This window comes from Podarcis pityusensis (assembly GCF_964106645.2).
Source record: "Podarcis pityusensis genome assembly, chromosome: 10".
Taxonomy (NCBI): Eukaryota; Metazoa; Chordata; class Lepidosauria; order Squamata; family Lacertidae; genus Podarcis; species Podarcis pityusensis.
In genome coordinates, this window is record NC_138035.1 from 35,855,019 (window position 1) to 35,872,389 (window position 17,371).

The 17,371-nt window shown below is 41.0% G+C and overlaps 2 protein-coding genes across 7 annotated transcripts; one reads left to right on the forward strand and one right to left on the reverse strand.

Annotated features, from left to right (window-relative positions):
- The first annotated feature begins 86 nt into the window (after positions 1-86).
- Positions 87-7,310, forward strand: IKBIP (IKBKB interacting protein). Of its 4 annotated transcripts, none has more exons than XM_081022540.1 (4): positions 87-222; positions 987-1,182; positions 1,637-1,754; positions 3,350-5,348. In XM_081022540.1, exons 2-4 carry the CDS (start codon positions 1,013-1,015, stop codon positions 4,166-4,168), a joined length of 1,107 nt encoding a protein of 368 aa, XP_080878666.1. In that variant the 5' UTR covers positions 87-222; positions 987-1,012; the 3' UTR covers positions 4,169-5,348. The 4 variants fall into 4 exon arrangements, with proteins under 4 accessions (XP_080878666.1, XP_080878668.1, XP_080878665.1 ...); XM_081022542.1 differs by lacking the exon at positions 3,350-5,348 and adding an exon at positions 5,494-7,310 and having other exon boundaries at positions 162-296; XM_081022539.1 differs by having other exon boundaries at positions 162-296.
- Positions 7,311-8,944: 1,634 nt separating this feature from the next.
- On the reverse strand, positions 8,945-16,984 carry SLC25A3 (solute carrier family 25 member 3). Of its 3 annotated transcripts, none has more exons than XM_080972064.1 (8): positions 16,827-16,984; positions 16,489-16,657; positions 14,232-14,356; positions 12,108-12,287; positions 11,827-12,008; positions 10,353-10,525; positions 9,311-9,421; positions 8,945-9,234 (listed from the first exon to the last, which is right to left on the reverse strand). In XM_080972064.1, exons 2-8 carry the CDS (start codon positions 16,640-16,642, stop codon positions 9,074-9,076), a joined length of 1,086 nt encoding a protein of 361 aa, XP_080828190.1. In that variant the 5' UTR covers positions 16,643-16,657; positions 16,827-16,984; the 3' UTR covers positions 8,945-9,073. The 3 variants fall into 3 exon arrangements, with proteins under 3 accessions (XP_080828190.1, XP_080828191.1, XP_080828189.1); XM_080972065.1 differs by lacking the exon at positions 14,232-14,356 and adding an exon at positions 14,513-14,637; XM_080972063.1 differs by lacking the exon at positions 14,232-14,356 and adding an exon at positions 14,513-14,640.
- Positions 16,985-17,371: the final 387 nt, after the last annotated feature.

The following is a 17,371-nucleotide window of genomic DNA, read 5'->3' on the forward strand; positions in this document are numbered from 1 at the left end:
CTGAGCCCCCGCCTCTCAAGAAGCCCCCGCGAGGCGCAGGGGGAAACAAAGCCGCGGAGGCTCGTGGACCCGAGTCGGCCGCGGGTGCGCGCGCTGCCGAGTGCTCGGCACCCGCCAGCCAACCAGAAAGGAAGGAAGAAAGCGCGCGCGCCTGTCGCCATCCTCGTTCGTGAATTTCGTTCGACCGCCCCTCTCTCGCGCCCGCGAAGTTAGGCGGGTGGGGTAAGTATTGGCGAGCATGCGCTTTGACGTGGCGCCGAGAAGTGGATGTCTGCGCGTGAAGACCCGGGGCTGAGGTAAAAGTTGGGAGAACTTCCGCTCCCTCCTTGGTAACGGGGGTGGGTGGGGTGCTAAACTAGGGAGCAAGGAGAAAAGGGAACGGGTTGAATGAGGGATTATGAGCATGAAGGGTGCAGCCCCAAACATCCTTGCTAGGGAGCAAGGATGTTTGGGGTTGCACCCCAAACGGCCTCGGTCCAGTATACTTGAAGGAGCGTCTCCACCTCCATCATTCTGGCGGGACACTGAGGTGGTTCTGGTGGTTCCCTCGCTGCGAGAAGCCAAGTTACAGGGAACCAGGCAGAGGGCCTTCTCGGTAGTGGCACCCGCCCTGTGGAACACCTTCCCACCAGATGTCAAAGAGAAGAATAACTACCAAACTTTTAGAAGACATCTGAAGGCAGCCCTGTTTAGGGAAGCTTTTAATGTTTAATAGGTTATTGTATTTTAGTGTTCTGTTGGAAGCCGCCCAGAGTGGCGGGGTATAAATAAATTATTATTATTATTATTATTAGTTCTGCACTTGCGTTCCTTAGCGGGCAGGCTTAAGATGCCTCTGTAAGGCTAACACTCCACTGACTTGCTTCCTAATGAAACATGCATAGGATCGGGGGGGGGGGGGGGAACGGGACGCTCAGTCCATTTTTGAAAAGATTTGTAAGTAGCGGGTTGTTGTCCCCCACCCCACCCCCGCTTGATCTATGCAGGCATTCCAGTATAAGACGTTGGAAATATGGCTGAAGTTAAGCAAAGAAGGAAAGCTAACCTTTCAGACAAATCAACTGAAGATCAAGGGAAGACAGCACCGACGTTGAGGACTACTGGTGATGAAAAGTCCGGCTGGCGGGACCCACGAACAGCCTCAAGTTTACTGTCCCTTATAGCTTGCCTAGGGCTGACATGGTAAGCAAAATGACTGGAAACTTTGTCTTTACGCAGCTGTCTTCTGCAAGTGATAACCCCAAACCCGTTTCTTCATCTTGAGCTGGTTGGCAGGTTCAGCTTTGGGGCTCACGTCATCTGTCTATACTGTTAAGTATAAACATCATGCCTTAACGGAATCCTTCACATTTGCTCTTTAATTATGGCATATATTTTTATCTGAATTATAAAATCAAGTCTAAGCTGAAATCGTACATGCAATTATTTGAGAATAAATGCCATTCAACTCAACTTACTGCTATCTAAACATGTATAGGATTGGGCTACCCAAGAAATTGCTGAGAGTCAGTTCATTCCAATATTTATGCAGCCATATTTTTGGATTGCAAGTTGTGCTGAAGTAGGTGATTCAGTAACGTGGAAAAAGTCTATTGCTTTTGTAAGTTTGCTGATTCTGTTTTTCTACATTTCCCAGGTGTCTTTTTCAGCAGTCAGCTCAGCTGGCTGAAGTGGAAGAGAAATACTATTTATTAAAGCAGGAAGCTGCCAAGTTTCAAGATACGGAAAATAAGATAAACTTAATATCTGAAAAGGTAATTCAAAAGGGTGTCGTTTTAATGGTGTGGGTGTTTCTCAACTTCTCTAAAGTTTGATATATTTTTCATTAACTAGTATTAACTGTACCTTGCTAGATAAACTACACTCAGGTGCAAAATCAAGTTTAGTAATTACATTTGCCATCCATATATTAAGTCAGTTTCTTCTCTGAAAACCAGATGCTTAAAGTTGCAATCTTATACAAACTTCCTGGAAGTAACACTGAACTTTTTTCTGAGTAGATTACACTTTAAATTGATTTGAACTGCTAATCATATTTGCTGAGAAATAAGTCTGTGTCGTATTGCAGCCACTATTTTACCTTTTGAAACAGTTATAGAGCATAATACTGAATAAATGCTAATTAAGAATGTATTCAGAAATTATTATCAGTAACCCTACCAGAGGCATTTATGCTGTTTGAAATTGCATTCATTTAGATGGCTTTTAAGTTTTACTTTGTATAGTGCAATTACTTATGAAAAATATTCTAATATTTATTGTGTAAGTCTTGTGATCATGAGACTGTAGCTTAAATGGATTGTCTTTTTTCTATTCATGTTTTACTTTCTGTTACGTTTTTAAAAAACCAACATTCATTTTGCTGCAGATTGCTCTTCTGAATGACACAGCTATAGAAGTGTCAGGATTAAAGTCTGTTTTTTAGCATAGCCCTGCTTCTTTAGTCTCTGCTCATGGCAGTTACACACATAAGTGCTTATAGGATTGCAGCCTTGGCTTCAGCTTTAGAAAAAAGTCGTTGATCTAGGATGACATTTCATTTCTTGTATATTTCATACAAATGTTGCTATTCTAATCACGCCATAAATGGAAGTATGTCCTTTTCAACACTGGATTTTTCTACCATGCAGAAGATCAGGCTTCACAAAGACAGCCTCCCCGTACCCTTCAATCTGTTCTGAAGGGTCCTCCAACTTCCCAGAGCAAATTGGGGGGGGGGGGAGTGTGGTCTGCAGTGGGGGAGACCCATTTGCACAAGTGGGCTATGGGTTGGATGTCAGCCATAGACTTGAGGCTATGTATGCATGTGGATTTACAAAAGCAACTAAAAGTCTTGCTATCCAGTGCCAAATAAGAATTATGTCACGTGCCAGAACAAAGTTTGTTGTTTTAAAACTGCAAAATAATCCAATTTTTGAAATACTTCAGAAAAGTCAATATCTGAGCTGAGCATACTGTTTTGTAGGAAATTGCTGCCTCCAGGCTACCTTGTAATGCAATTCATTCCTCCCTATGGCAACATATTGAAGTACATTTGGCCAACTCAAAACACGTTTCTAGAATTTTAATTCTAAAGTGACATTTGTTTAGTTTTTTTCTAAATAAAGCTATGCAGAGTTTTGAAAGTATTCATAGAACAGATTAATAAGAATCAACAAACTGTTAGTTGCCAAATACATGTGGACTCAGTCTCTCTCATATATACAGACACACCCACGCACACATGAACGACTTGTTTGGAATATGTATCTTAAAACTTATGTTTATCGAAAACTTTGTTTTATATTTTTAAAAAAGTGCAAAATCTGTATTAAGTGAAGATGGACATTGTTTTGTGTTACAAATGCAGTTTGAATCATCTTCGGGTATCCTGGAGGAAGCCTCTTTCTTTCTCTCCATGGTGACCAAGTTTGAACAAGAAGTATCTAACCTCCGTAACATAATAAATGACATTCAGAACAGTGAGCAGGCACTCTCTAAAAGGATGCAGACCACTGATGCAAAATTTCAAAATATAATCAAGTCCTGGGAAAAGAGCCAGACTGAACTGGATACAAATACTAGCAGTTTAAAATCGGAAGCCAGGCTTTTACATATCGAAGTGACTTCTCAAATCAATGCAGCAGATCAAAAACTAAAATCCCTTTCTGAAAGACTGAAAGATCTTGAAGACAGTACTGTAAGAAACCTCAAAACATTAAGTAGGCAAGAGGAAGATGAACTGGCTAAAGTTGAGCAGCAGCTGCAGTCTGATACCAAGGCAGTTGGAAAATTAGAAGAACAGCAGAACAGTATATTAGCCAGAAATAATGATCTGAGACAAAAGCTTGCAGGCTATGAACCCAAACTGGAAGAGTGCAAAACTCATTTAGCAGCAATAGAGAATGCCATTCGCTCTGTTGTTAGAATATCAAGGGATCTGATGGCTGTAGAGAAGAAAATGGAAGACATGACTATAAAGGTGTTCAGTGTGGAAGATGAAATGATGAAAGCTGTATCTGATATAATGGACATACAAAAAACTCTTGAAGACATGCAGTATGGTAACAGCCTACTAAAACTGCAGAATGAAGTGCTTGTGTTAAAGGAGAAAGTCCATGACTTTGCAGAATCTACCACAGAAACAGAAAAAAATACAGAAAACTACCACAGTGTGAATGATGAGTGAACTAGTCATAATGAACAGTACAGTATTGCTGAAGCAATTGCAACTTCAGTTAGCTGACTGGTATTCACTGAAATAAGCAAAGTTTTCCCCTTTACATGAGAAAACTTTGAAAAGGTGAAAATACGTTTGCATTCCTGCAAACATGTATTCGCATGTTTGTTGTACTTTACCCCTCAAATACTACATTGTATTAGGAAGACATACAATATCTGTTAATGTGTTAAGCTGTATTATTCAAGTTAATGTACTTAGACTAATTTCAGCTTAAAAGGTTGTTTTAAATGCCTTTGCAGAATTAACTGTTACAAAGTTTGAACACCATGCTTTCAGAGAAAGCAGGTATGGACAGATATAAGATCACAAAGCTAATAGGTATAATGATAAATAAGCATAGCTGTCAACATTTCCCTTTTTTTAAGGGAAATTCCCTTATTCCGAGTAGGATTCCTTGCAAGAAAAGGGAAAAGTTGACAGCTATGTAAATAAGGGCTTTATGAAGTAAAGGCAGGGGAAACTATAGATATTTAATTGATATGGAAAGAAATGTAATAAAGCCACAGGCATATTAATTGTCATATGAAAGGTATTCCCACTTCACCACTTGCATATGCTGCACAGAATCAGGTAAGTCAGAAAAATAATAGTTATTTAGAATGAGATGGTACAATTGGGTGTGATTGGTAGGAAGGAAACAATTTTCCTTTGAACATGACTTTGAAAAACCAACCATTCTTCTCACAAACACATTTGTTTTGCTTTAACAGTAACTAAAATGCAGCAACACCATTTTTTCTGGATAGCAGAACCTATTAAAGTACTATATGCTAGTTTTGTATGCATTTGCCTGTGTGCCATTTTTCTGGAATATTGCCACCCAAAGTGTGTTTTATTAGAAAGAACATCAGTTGTAATTATAACAAGCTATTATATTATCTTGTTTTGCTTTGTTGGAATACACAACTGTTAAGGAGCTAACTTGTAAAGTGAGGATGAAGACAATGTCTTGATTGCTCCTCCTCAGTTTTCACATGTTTTTCTCTTTGTTTCCATACACTGCTTGTTGATGAGAATCCAGATTTACAATTTTCCCCATTGCTAGAAAACTAAATACGCCCCTGCACTCCATTATGCCTGTTTTTGGGACCTAACACCATTGTTTAATAAATTAATCAGAAACATATGTATGAGTTGCACATCCTTTCTCCCTTTAAAGTTTGAGAGAAACACTAAAGAACATATTGTACACTAATCTTTTAAATAAATTTCAAGACAGCTGGTATAAAATTAAAGTGCAATTTTCTTATGATTTTTTTTTTAATTCTTAGTGTGAGAAGACATTAAGCTTAATGGAGCAACTGGAAGATCTTCATATAATTGCTCAGATGAAGCACCTGCAGGAGGAAGTGAACACCATGCAGATCTGGTCTAGTAAGTTAAGTCAAGAAGAAGAGGAGCATCAGCAGAACTTAACATCTCTCTTTCGTGCAGTTACTAAGTATGAGGAGATTATAACTTCAGTAACTAATAACTTCTCTGTAAAGATTGCCGCTGTGAAGACTGATATTAGACGCATTTCAGGTCTTGAAGCAGATGTAACCTCACTGGTAGAGAATCTACATACTCTAGAAGACAAAGTTGATAAAGCTGAAAAGACTACAATAAAAAGTATAGGGACTCTCCTTACAAACAGCATTGACAGGACTACAATACTACGGAGTTCTGCATCTGAAAATGCCAGACAAATAGAACACATTAAGACAAAATCATCTGAACTGAATGCTGAACTTAACAAGCAATTAAATAAGCTTTTAGATTTGGAAAGTGATAGAGCCAAAGTTCTTACAACAGTAGCCTTTGCAAATGACTTAAAACCAAAAGTACACAACTTAAAGATGGATTTGGCACACTTGGAACCAATGCTAGATGAACTAACATTAAGAATAGGAAGACTGCTTGGGGATCTAATGGAAAGACAGAAAGAAATTTCTTTCCTGAATAAGAAACTCTTCAATTTGACTTCTGCTCAGAGTGATGTTAAGACTATGAGTGATGAGCTAAGTGAAGTTTCAGATTTGAAATAGTCCTGTCACATCAAGCCTCAGTTCCAGCACTGCTTGAGGTTGCTAGGTTACTCTTCAAGATTTAAGTTTTGGGGTTGAAGCAATAGTGAATTTAAGATTACCTGCTTACAGCTAATTGAATTCAGAGTAAAACGTGCATAAGATGGTGCTGTCATGTTCACTACAACTTACACCCAAGGAACTATTGAGGGCTGCAGTCTTACAAGTAGGAGTGTCACATATAATTGAGTTACATTCAATCAATGATAACTAGATCAAAAATTATTCTATAAACCACAAAGTTGTATTTGTAAAATGTGTTTCAGTAAGTCTTGAATGGTGTTGGATGTTAAAAAGATGATTGTAGAAGACCAAAAATAGATGAAACCAAAAGAATACTGCAAGCAGAATTCTGCTCAATGTCTCAACACATTGAAGTACAGTAAGGAAATCTTCCCTTCCACATTAGGGGCAGGCTCTGCTGGATCAGCAGCCCTCCCATTTTTCAGGAAAGCTATTCTGGAGGCAAGTTAGAAGATTTGTCTGAATCTATAGATTGTAAAAAAAATAAAAATTATCCATTTTTAGAGTTGAGAACTGACATCAACTGGGTAATACATGCACGCACTTATAAGGTATTTAAAAAGTTGTCTAATACCTTTTATAGGTGGATTGTAGAGCCATGTTTAGAGTAGTACTGTATACAGTTTCAGTCACTCCATCTCAAATGAGAACTAATAAAGTTATATAAAAACACAACTAAATGAGTGCGTGGAAGAAAAATTACTAGGGACATTTGTATAAGTATACCTGTGGGAAATGATTTTTCTTCTTTCTTGAAATAGAATTCTGGGTCCCCTAATCAATTCATTGGCAGAAAATTGACTTTACAAATACATCTTGATGGAGTTCAGTTGCATGCAGTATAAATGGTGGCAAACAGATTTTAAATGGGAGGGTATCATTTCCAAAATCCTGAACAGCCACTGCCAAGGTAGATGACCCAATGGTTTGATTTAGGAAGCCATGCAATTATTAGACACTAATCAAATTGAACTTTTCAAATAAATTACATTACTAAATACCAGTTGGCAGTTATTAAAGGACAGCTGTTACATCTTGCTTGTGGGCTTTCTAGAAATATGCCTGGTGCTGCTGTAAACAGCACTAGGTGGATCTTTTGAGGGAACAGTGTTCTTGAGTATTTGTAGATGGCTGATAACATACAAATGCATATATAACTATTGATTTTAGTGCATCTACGTGAGAGTATGACTCACCTTGATTACTGCCCACAGCTTTTTATTTCGGCCTCTGACCACTCGGAACTCCTTCAGGCTGGGCATCCATAGCTATGGCTATGCATCCCGTTTGCAAAAGGGCTCTAAACCAGCATATATCCCCATATCTGTTTCACATGCCAATGGACACTCCATAACAGTATCAGGGTACTGCCGGCCCTATTTAGCAATGGATTTATGACCACTGATCTGTAGGGTGGCAACAAGAACAAGCCTTGTCAATGGTGGCTCTCCACTTGTGGAATGCTCTCCCAGGAAAGGCTTGCCTGACACCATCATTACATATCTTCAGGCACATTCCTTTTTAACCAGACCAGACCTCCAGCTTTTAACTACTGCCATTTTGCATGGGTAGGATGTTTTAATAGTGTTTGTTTTTGGCTTTAAAATAGTGTAACTTGTTCTTATTTGCCATGGCAAAAAAGCAACAATAACATATACTTGCTGATAGATATTGTCAAGACCTTTCAATAATAATGGCTGCAGCAGTATTAACTGGCCATACATATACTTTGAATACATACGTCTCTCACTGGGTTAGTGATAAAAATTTGTAAACATACCGTATTTTTCGCTCTATAACACGCACCCGGCCATAACACGCACGTAGTTTTTAGAGGAGGAAAACAAGAAAAAAATATTCTAAATGAAACAGTGGATGTATGATTTTTGTGGTTCATGCTGTGGCCACAGACATGTGATCTGACAGTGAGTTTGGAGTAGCCCAATGCAAAAATCCTGAGGATCCATGTGGATCCATGCTTTGTAACCATGTTTTTGCACCACTGCGGCCCCAGGCAACAGTGGGTGCGTGATTTTTTTGGTGCAAGATGTAGCCATGGACATGCTATGTGATCTGATGGTGAATTTGGGGTGACCCAGTGCGAAAATCCTGAGGATCCATGTGGATCCGTGCTTTGTAACCACGTTTTAAGTGGGGAGGGAAGGAAAAGCACTCAAGGGACAAGGAGCATGCGTGGGGTGTGTGGAGAAGGATGCTGCTAATAATGCAGAAGAGGGAAGGAAGGGGAACCATGGACCCTCTGCTCACGACTGCAGCAGATCCCCCCACCACCCATAGGCATTCCCTCCATAACACACACAGACATTTCCCCTTACTTTCTAGGAGGAAAAAAGTGAGTGTTGTGGTGCAAAAAATACGGTAATTACCTAACCTACCACTAAAGTGAAAAGCAAGAACCTGATTGCCTTCACAGACACTCAAGTGAACTCACGTTAAGGCAAAGCAGTTTGGTAGATCATACTTGTAAAATCCTAGAAATTCATTATTTTCTTCTCTGCTTTAACCGACTGTCAGTAGCAACACATGAGGGGTCCTTTTTCAGGAGTAGACCAGTTCCCTTAGCCACCATGAAACTATTTTTTCCCAACAGGCGGAAAACTAAGGCAAACACTTGTCAATCTAGTACTTTATTTTGAACAACAGCAACCATGAGGCCTGAGCAAACAAATACTTTATTCTCCTACATTGCCATGTGTATAAAGTTTCATGATGTTATTTAGCCATTCAGTCCATGATCCATCTACTCAGAAAGACCAAGCTTTTTCTTCAGAGATTCTGGCATCTCTGGTGGAGGTGGGCGGGGAAGTCTGAAATAAACTTTCACGGAGTCATAGATGAACCACTGTAGTGCTGTCAGAGTACCAATCATAATAATACGGGCGAACAGACCCTTCCATACACCTGTTGGAACAAAACATCATTAGTATCTGGAATTATTCATGCACTTTCACAGTTCAGTATCAGTTTAAATCCTCACCTTTAAATCCCAGCCTCTTCAGTACTTGAGCAGCTGAACTGCCTTTTTCTTTGTTCAACACGGATACCACAGAATCAGCAGGATGTGAAACGATGGCACAAAAGACCCCAGCTGAAAAGCAAGTAGTCACCATTAATTTAAAATATACATTAATATGTTTATACATATTCCAGAAAGATCCTATGTCAACAGGAGACTGACTCACAACTGCTATAGGGAGATGAGATCTCCACAACTCGTTACATAACATACTTGTATCATTACATGCCCCTGTCACTTTAAAAGCAGTTAGATAGTTCAATAATCCTGCAGAACCTACTAAAGACATTGGCCAATTTTGTGTGCAACATCCACAAATCTGAATGCGACTTGTGTGATTCAGGGCAGTGGCTTCCTGGTGCTTGTCAAACAGGTCAGTTTCAAAACAAGCCCACTAAACCATAGTTTATAAAGCTGGCTTTTAAAGCTGGAGTTTAAAGGTAAAGGACCCCTGACAGTTAAGTCCAGTCGCGAATGACTCTGGGGTTGCGGCGCTCATCTCACTTTACTGGCCAAGGGAGCAGACGTTTGTCCGCAGACAGTTTTTCCAGATCATGTGGCCAGAATGACTAAGCCGCTTCTGGTGAAACCAGAGCAGCGAACGGAAACGCCGTTTACCTTCCCGCCAGAGCGGTACCTATTTATCTACTTGCACTTTGACGTGCTTTCGAACTGTTAGGTTGGCAGGAGCTGAGACTGAACAACAGCTCACCCTGCCATGGGGATTCGAACTGCCGACCTTCTGATCGGCAAGCCCTAGGCTCAGTGGTTTAGACCACAGCACCACTTGCGTTCCATAAAGCTGGAGTTTAGTATACTATTATTTATCATCTGTATGCAAGGGCAAACCAAGATTCTATGAAAGTGAAATAAAATGCTGCTGAAGGCATTTTCATCTGCCTACGTGGGAGAATACAGGGAAGCATGCAAGCCAGACTCTTCTTCGGAATTGCTCATGAATACTAAACTGTCACTATATTCCAAAAAGTTAGTATTTCCTTACCTATATAACCTGCTACAAATGTAACAACCAGCTGTTCTCCTTTTGAACATTCGCTCCTTGGTTTCGGGACAACGTATTTGTAAAGCGCTTCCACAGTTCTTTCAAAGCAGGCAAATTTCATCATGGTGTATGGAATCTGCCTCATCCATAATGGAACAACACCTTTGTAGAAACTTCAAAGTAGACAAAACAATTAGAAAGCCCAAATTTAAGTGCTTCTGATTTGGAACTAATTCTGGAATTCAAATCAGTTACGCTACCTGACTGTAACAAATGAATCTCAATGGCAGAGCACATAGTTTTAATACAGTAGGTCCCAGGCTCAAAACCTGGCACTATTAGGCAGAACAGGGAAAGACACCTGTGTGAGACCCCAGGAAACACAGGCGTGACTAACGTTTTGCCCTAAACAACCATGTCATTTATGCCATGGGTTGGCAAACTAAGGCCCGCAGGCCGGATCAGGCCCAACTGCCTTCTGGATCCGGCCCATGGATACTCCGGGAATTGCCACGTGGATCGCCAGCGCACACTTTCTTTTCCCTCTCCCTCACACGGTAGCGGCACCTCCTCCCTCCCTCCTCCTGGTTTCTCCCCACCCTGCCTAGAAGAGGAAGCGGGCTGGGCTTTGTTGGTGGCGGCAGCAGCAGCAGCACTCGAGTGGTTGCCATTTTAAGCCGCCCCTCTCCAGAGCCCTTTCGCATGCCGATCACTGTTCTGCCACCACCACCGCCAGCCCCTGCTGCTCGTAAGACACAGGTAAGCAGCCACTGGAACTCGTGGTACTCTTGCATATTTCCCCCCAAAAAATATAGCCCGCCACCCCCAAGGTCTGAGGGACAGTGGACCGACCCCCTGCTGAAAAGGTTTGCTGACCCCTGATTTATGCACACACTAGAAATACCAGTATTAGCAAAGACTGAATTAAGTTTAGTGATGCCTTCCCTTGAGAAAACACAGTTGCATTGCAGTGTTTCTTTCAAACTAGTCATATCAGAAACAACCTAAACCTCTAGCCTCCCTCTTAAAAGGACCATGGGTATATAGTACCTTTTGCCTTTAATCTTGGAATTTATTGATAAATGTCCACAATCCAGCCAAATCCTGATAGTGGAAAATGACATGTATTGTATTACAGCCATTGCTATCAGAACATAAAAGACCAGAGTGAAGGTATATTATTCTCACATGCCAATGACTCAAGCATCTTTGACTGTACAACCATAAAGTTGTTGATCCCTCTTGGCTGGAACTACTCAAAACCAAAGTTGTAAGCAGAACTCAACACAAGAGACATCTAACAAAGATGGATCTAAGGGAGCATGTTGGCTCATATTGCTTAAGAACTAAGAACTCTGCTCCATGTCTAAAGCAATAATATCCGTGATCAAAGCTTAACAGTTCATAAACAAGGAGCTGTGCAGGATCATTAAGAGCCACTTTAGGGCCCTGACTTAACTGCTATAATACTTACGCCCAAACACCTTCTTCTGCAAACATTTTTGGAGCGGCTTGTCTCAGTGTATTTGCATACCCAGGCTGTGTCTGAATGCGCACCTTAGCAGCTTCCATTGGAGCCAGAGCAATATCAGCAAAGAACTCTGCACTGGCAGATGCAGCCAAGTATAGTGATGTACGCCACAGATATGCATTTTCCTGAAATAAAATTTAACAGACCAGAAAATATGTTCATATGATATTCTTTGGACAAATTCACAACAAAGGGGTGCTGAACTGCAGGATAAATAAACTTACCTCTCCCAACATGTTGCTATACATGATTTTGAAGACTTCATAGAAACCAAATTTGCAGAGCCCTTGCATGGAATATCCAATAAATGTTGGAGCCCATCCTTTTGCCAAACCACGAACACCATCCTCTTTGACAGTAACTGAAAAGCCATTGAAGATGCTCTTATATTTTTGTGGATCCACCTAAACAAGTTTTGAGAAGTCAGCAGTTAATAATTTTTTTAACCTTTCTCACATTCACAGCAACAACCAGTATACTCCAAACATATAGACATCGTACTTAATGATTGTTTTAAACAGTTTAGGATTTTTACCAAGTGAAGAAGAATGCAGTGAAGAGAAAGATTAAAAATGACAAGTCAACTGAGTGGCAAGATGATTGCAGAACTTCATGAAAGGTTTTGTGGAAGTAATTTTTGAAGGGGGGGGGAGAGAAAGTTCTGTGACAAGTAGTAAGATAAAGAACAAATATAGGCTGCAAGTATAAGATTCCTGGGTTTTGACGCAACTTAAATATATATGCATATATAAGATATACGCAACTGGCCAAACCAGCTGTACTCATCAATTTGGAAATTTAATCAAAGACACATCCAGTTCTAGAAGTGTATCATTCTACGTGGTACACTGGAAGCTGTGATGCACCATATAACTAAGTTAATTCTACAACAGAAAAACTGTAATCATCCAATATTGAAATGTTCAATTAAGCAACGAATTATGAATGTGCTTCAGCTGGGAGAAGGATTTTGAAGGATTAAGGCAGTAGCAAATACAACTTGCATTAAGTGAAAGAAGACGGGATTTGGGTTGAGCTGCAAGAATATGTGAAAGCAAAAAGGGGCAGTATCGGTATGCAGATATTAAAACGTTAATATCACCAAAACTAACAGCACATTGGGGTGGGGTGAATTGTTACTCTTCATTGTAAGAACACCAGTACTGTCTCAACTGAATAAATGGGTAATTAACAAGTGTCCACATATTAGGGTTTTTGTATTGTTTTAAATGTATTAGCTTTTGTGTTCAACTGTTTCGTTATCTTATGTGTAAATGCATCTGAAACGATGGATTAGAAAGCAATGAATATATCATTTGTAAAAATAAGTACTCAGAAAAGTTGTACATAAATGTTCTGAAAAAGGCTGCAATTTGTTACAGCTATTTAAAGTTTGCCTAGATATGTGCAATCTCAGTAAAACCTGTTCAATATTACAAAAATATTTTATGCAGAAATTGGCAATATGCTATTTTGTAAAAAATAAAATAAAATTGACTTTATAAGATGTTAATACTCTCTGGGTCCTACCTTCCTACCTCCTGTCGCCCTCTACTGACTTGTTCCATTTCACCTTTCATCTTACTTCCTGGCCTCTTTCTGACTTCTGCATGAACAGGATTACATTTTCTGTAATGTATACTTGTATCATACACAGCTCAAGCATATTTCCTCAATAGTTTTAGCTGCTTTAGAGGAATATAATAGTTGAATCAACTTTGTGAAATAAATATCTAAAATTGAAGCACTCTTTTTAATATATTACAAATATAAGCAAAGGGTTAACTTCAGATTCTTCATTCCACATAACCAACTTCCTTCGGCCATAAAGCTAGAGGTTGGTTCATTATATGGCTAAAATCCTATGCACGCTTCCTTGGGACTGATTCCCACTGACCTCAGTGCAACTTCTAAGCTAATTTTCAAAGGATCATACTGTTTCTCATTGACTACATCCTCACATATTCAAGCTTCCATTGTCAAAGTTTCCGTTGTCAAATGCATGGATTATTATCTTTTCTTCAAATTATAACTCCACAACAAAGAAATGACACATGCATGAAGTCATTCAGCCTTTATGCTACATGCATTATAAAGATTCTGAATGTTTAGTATTCAAATATATTAGGCTCAAATATTTTAGACGTATTTGTGCTGGAGGTATACATTTGATAAATCATGGTTTCTGATTACTCATGAAGCTTTCAAACACAAGTATCTGCCATTGCTGCTTATTTGTCAAATGCCAGTTACATGGTTCCTAACTAAATCTGGCTCAATTTAAAATTTGTCCAATTATTTCATCCCAAATGATAGGGGGGGAAATCCATATTTGGCAGCATACAAACCTGGATGCGACACTTCACTAAATCCAAAGGTACCACTGCTGTATGTGTCAGACCACAACTTAGGACCCCACCAAAGCCACAGAGAGCGTAAAACTTGAGAGAGCCATATTCACAACTGTATTCTTCTGCAGCAAAGAAAAGACACACCATGCTGTTAAATAAACTACATGCAACAATATAAACAACTTTATTTGGGTGAAATCCAAGCCTTGTTTCCTTTTGATTAGTAAGATTTCACACTTTTATCATGCTATGATAACCAACTTGACATGCAATCAAACCTGAATTCGGCATTTAACGAGATCTAAAGGAACCAATGCTGTGTGCGTGGTACCACAGCTAATAATCCCACCAAAGCCACAAAGGATGAAGAATCTGCCAGAGCCATATGCACAGCTATAGTCTTCTGCTTAAAAAGAGATAAGTACAAGTTGACAAACTACAGAGTTTGGCATTTGAAGTTAGCATTAAATTATGTAAGTTCAATCAAGAAATTTCACTTTTCTCCTAAAACAAGTTTGTCTTCCAAAATTTATGAAGTGGTAGTAGGTCAACTAAAAGCATTTATTCTTTTTACCAAGACTGCCTGAAAACATTCTCAAAGTAATTAAAATGGATCTTAATTCACTTTCAAATAACCATGTTCAAGGACCAGTATCAATATCAACACATAGGCTGGTATGCTACTTGACAAAGATATCTATGCCAACATGAATGGGATTCAAAATAATATCATAGTTACTGCACGTGTCATAGGAATGACCAAAATATAGGTATTTACAAGGTGCATTCTGCTTAAGGCAACACTTTCTTCCAAGAGATGTGCTGTGCAGGTATTAAAAGCCACATAAATATTAGATAAGGGTAAATGTTCAGTTATGCCAAAATAACATATATACAGGATATAAAACAAAAAAATTATTTCAATTCAATTCAACAGAGCTTGATTGTGTTTGCTCATTGTTTTAGGTAACTTACCAGGCCCTGATTTCAGATTGCCTTGTAAGGGCTAAACCAACAAGTAATTTCACAAGTTACTGCTGTGCAATTCTTTACATGGGCATAAAAACACTCGCTGGTCAATAGATCTTCACATGATTAACCCAGTATCTTTGTAAGAATATATTGTGAGGATTTATTCATTATAAAAAAAAATAAGGCAAATAAGTACGTATAAGGTACATCTTAGATTCAAAAGTATTGCCTCAAAGCTACATGCAGCAACCTCTAATAAATCGAGGGTTCTTGTAACATAAAAAGCAACTGCTATAAGGGTCTCTTTTTATATATATTTTTAAAATACAAAAAACAAAGCTTAACTGAGTTATACATCATGAATGACATGTTGGTATGTACCAACGGACGATGATGCTTCATGCATCTGACAAAGCAGGGTCTATTCTTTTCACAGACCACTACAACTATATTCATCTTTTAAATGTGCTACAAAACTCTCTTCACTCTTTTTTTCTAATATACGGCTGCCCTATGCAATTAAATAAAGGACAGGTTTAGTAATAGATATTGTGTCACTGTAAGAAAACAGATATGGCACCAACGGGACAAAGTGGGTGGAGAACCTTTGTATGGAAGTTTTGCTTATTTTCATTATGAGACTTAAAAATATCGGTTGCTTACATAGGAGCAACATTGTATCGACCTAATAAACCCTTCAAGGTAAACGAGTGTGTGGAAAACTACTTAGCCTCACCTGCTCCTCCCAGTGTCATTTTAAGCCTGTGACCTTGTCCCCACCATACCACCCTCCTTTAAAAGTGTTACCCACCCGGGGAAGGACCAGGCCGCTGACTAGTTGCCATGGAGACATGCCGTCTTCTACTAGCCTTGGGCTTCTGCGCAGGCAGCATCCTTAAGCCGCTGAGGGCGACCACGCACTAGAAGACAAGATGCCCCCAACCACATGCAAGGCATGGCTAGGCCCGACGCCTTCCAGCCCCAAGGTCGCCGCGGAGCAAGCCTCCTCCGAGGCCTACCCAGGCGGGGCTCAAGGCACAGACGGGAACTCATCCTGGCCTTTTCCAGTGGGAGGAAACGGAAGGGGCTCAGCCGAGGAGGCACCGTGAGCCAAGCACAAGCCCGGCCTGCATTGACCTTCCATGTCCTCCAAGAGGAACCCAGGGGGCCCGGTAGCTGCAGCCCCACCCGAGAGAGAATTCAAAAACCGGGGGGGCCCTTCCAGAGAAGGAGCCGAGGCAAAGGTCGTGCGCCCCGTCCCCCCCCCACTCCGCCCACTTACCCTCTGCGGAAGCGGCTGCCAGGCTCCGCCGGGTGCACGAAGGCTCCGCGGGTTCGGCCGGGAGTTTCCTTAGGCTGAGTCCGTCCTGCTGCAGCTGCAGCTGCGGGGCGTGGAATGGGTTGAGCCGCACAAGCGGCACTATGGACGAGAACATGGCGGCGGCAGGAAGCTGAGGGAGGGAGAACGAGGGATGTGGTTAAGCAGGAGGCCCCCCCGCCTCGCCCTGCGTGTGGGGGGGAGAAACAAAACTGCCCCCGTCAGCAGCCGGGACTGAACACGCGGCGAAGGTGCGAGAAGGGAAAAGCCGCCCCTGCACCCCATTCCCCTCAGGGACTCACCTTCTAAGATGGCGGAACCCGCTTCCCCTCCGCTCCGCTACTCGGCCGGCGACTGCACTCAAAGGCCGAATATCACCCTTCCTCAATGACTTTGTCCTTCTCTGACGCAAAAGGGCGGGGCGGCGGTCCAAAAAGGCGCGTTGCGATTGGGCCCCGCGAGCTTGCGTCACTCCGCCGACGCTCTCGAGAGCCAATCCTGTCATCTCGCCTAGCTCTGCCGCTCTCTGCTCCGCACCCCTCCATTGCCTTGCCTTAGAGCGGCCGTGAAATACTGGGAAGCGGGTGGAGGGAGAGCGAATGCGCGGCAAGCACCAGACCTTGGAGGGAGCCTGCTAGCTGGACCTTCCTATGACTGGCACCGTCTGGTTTAAACCCTAGAGGCGACCGTGAACTTAAGTAGTTGGGTAAAGGAGAAGGAACAAGGTTACCTAGTTGGCAGCGCCCAGTTCGTGCGTGGTGGAAATTTTGTGAAAACTTCCACGTACTGAGATCTGCTCATTGGAGTTTACATTGCTTGTTCCTAGAGTGTTTCAGTGCATTTACGA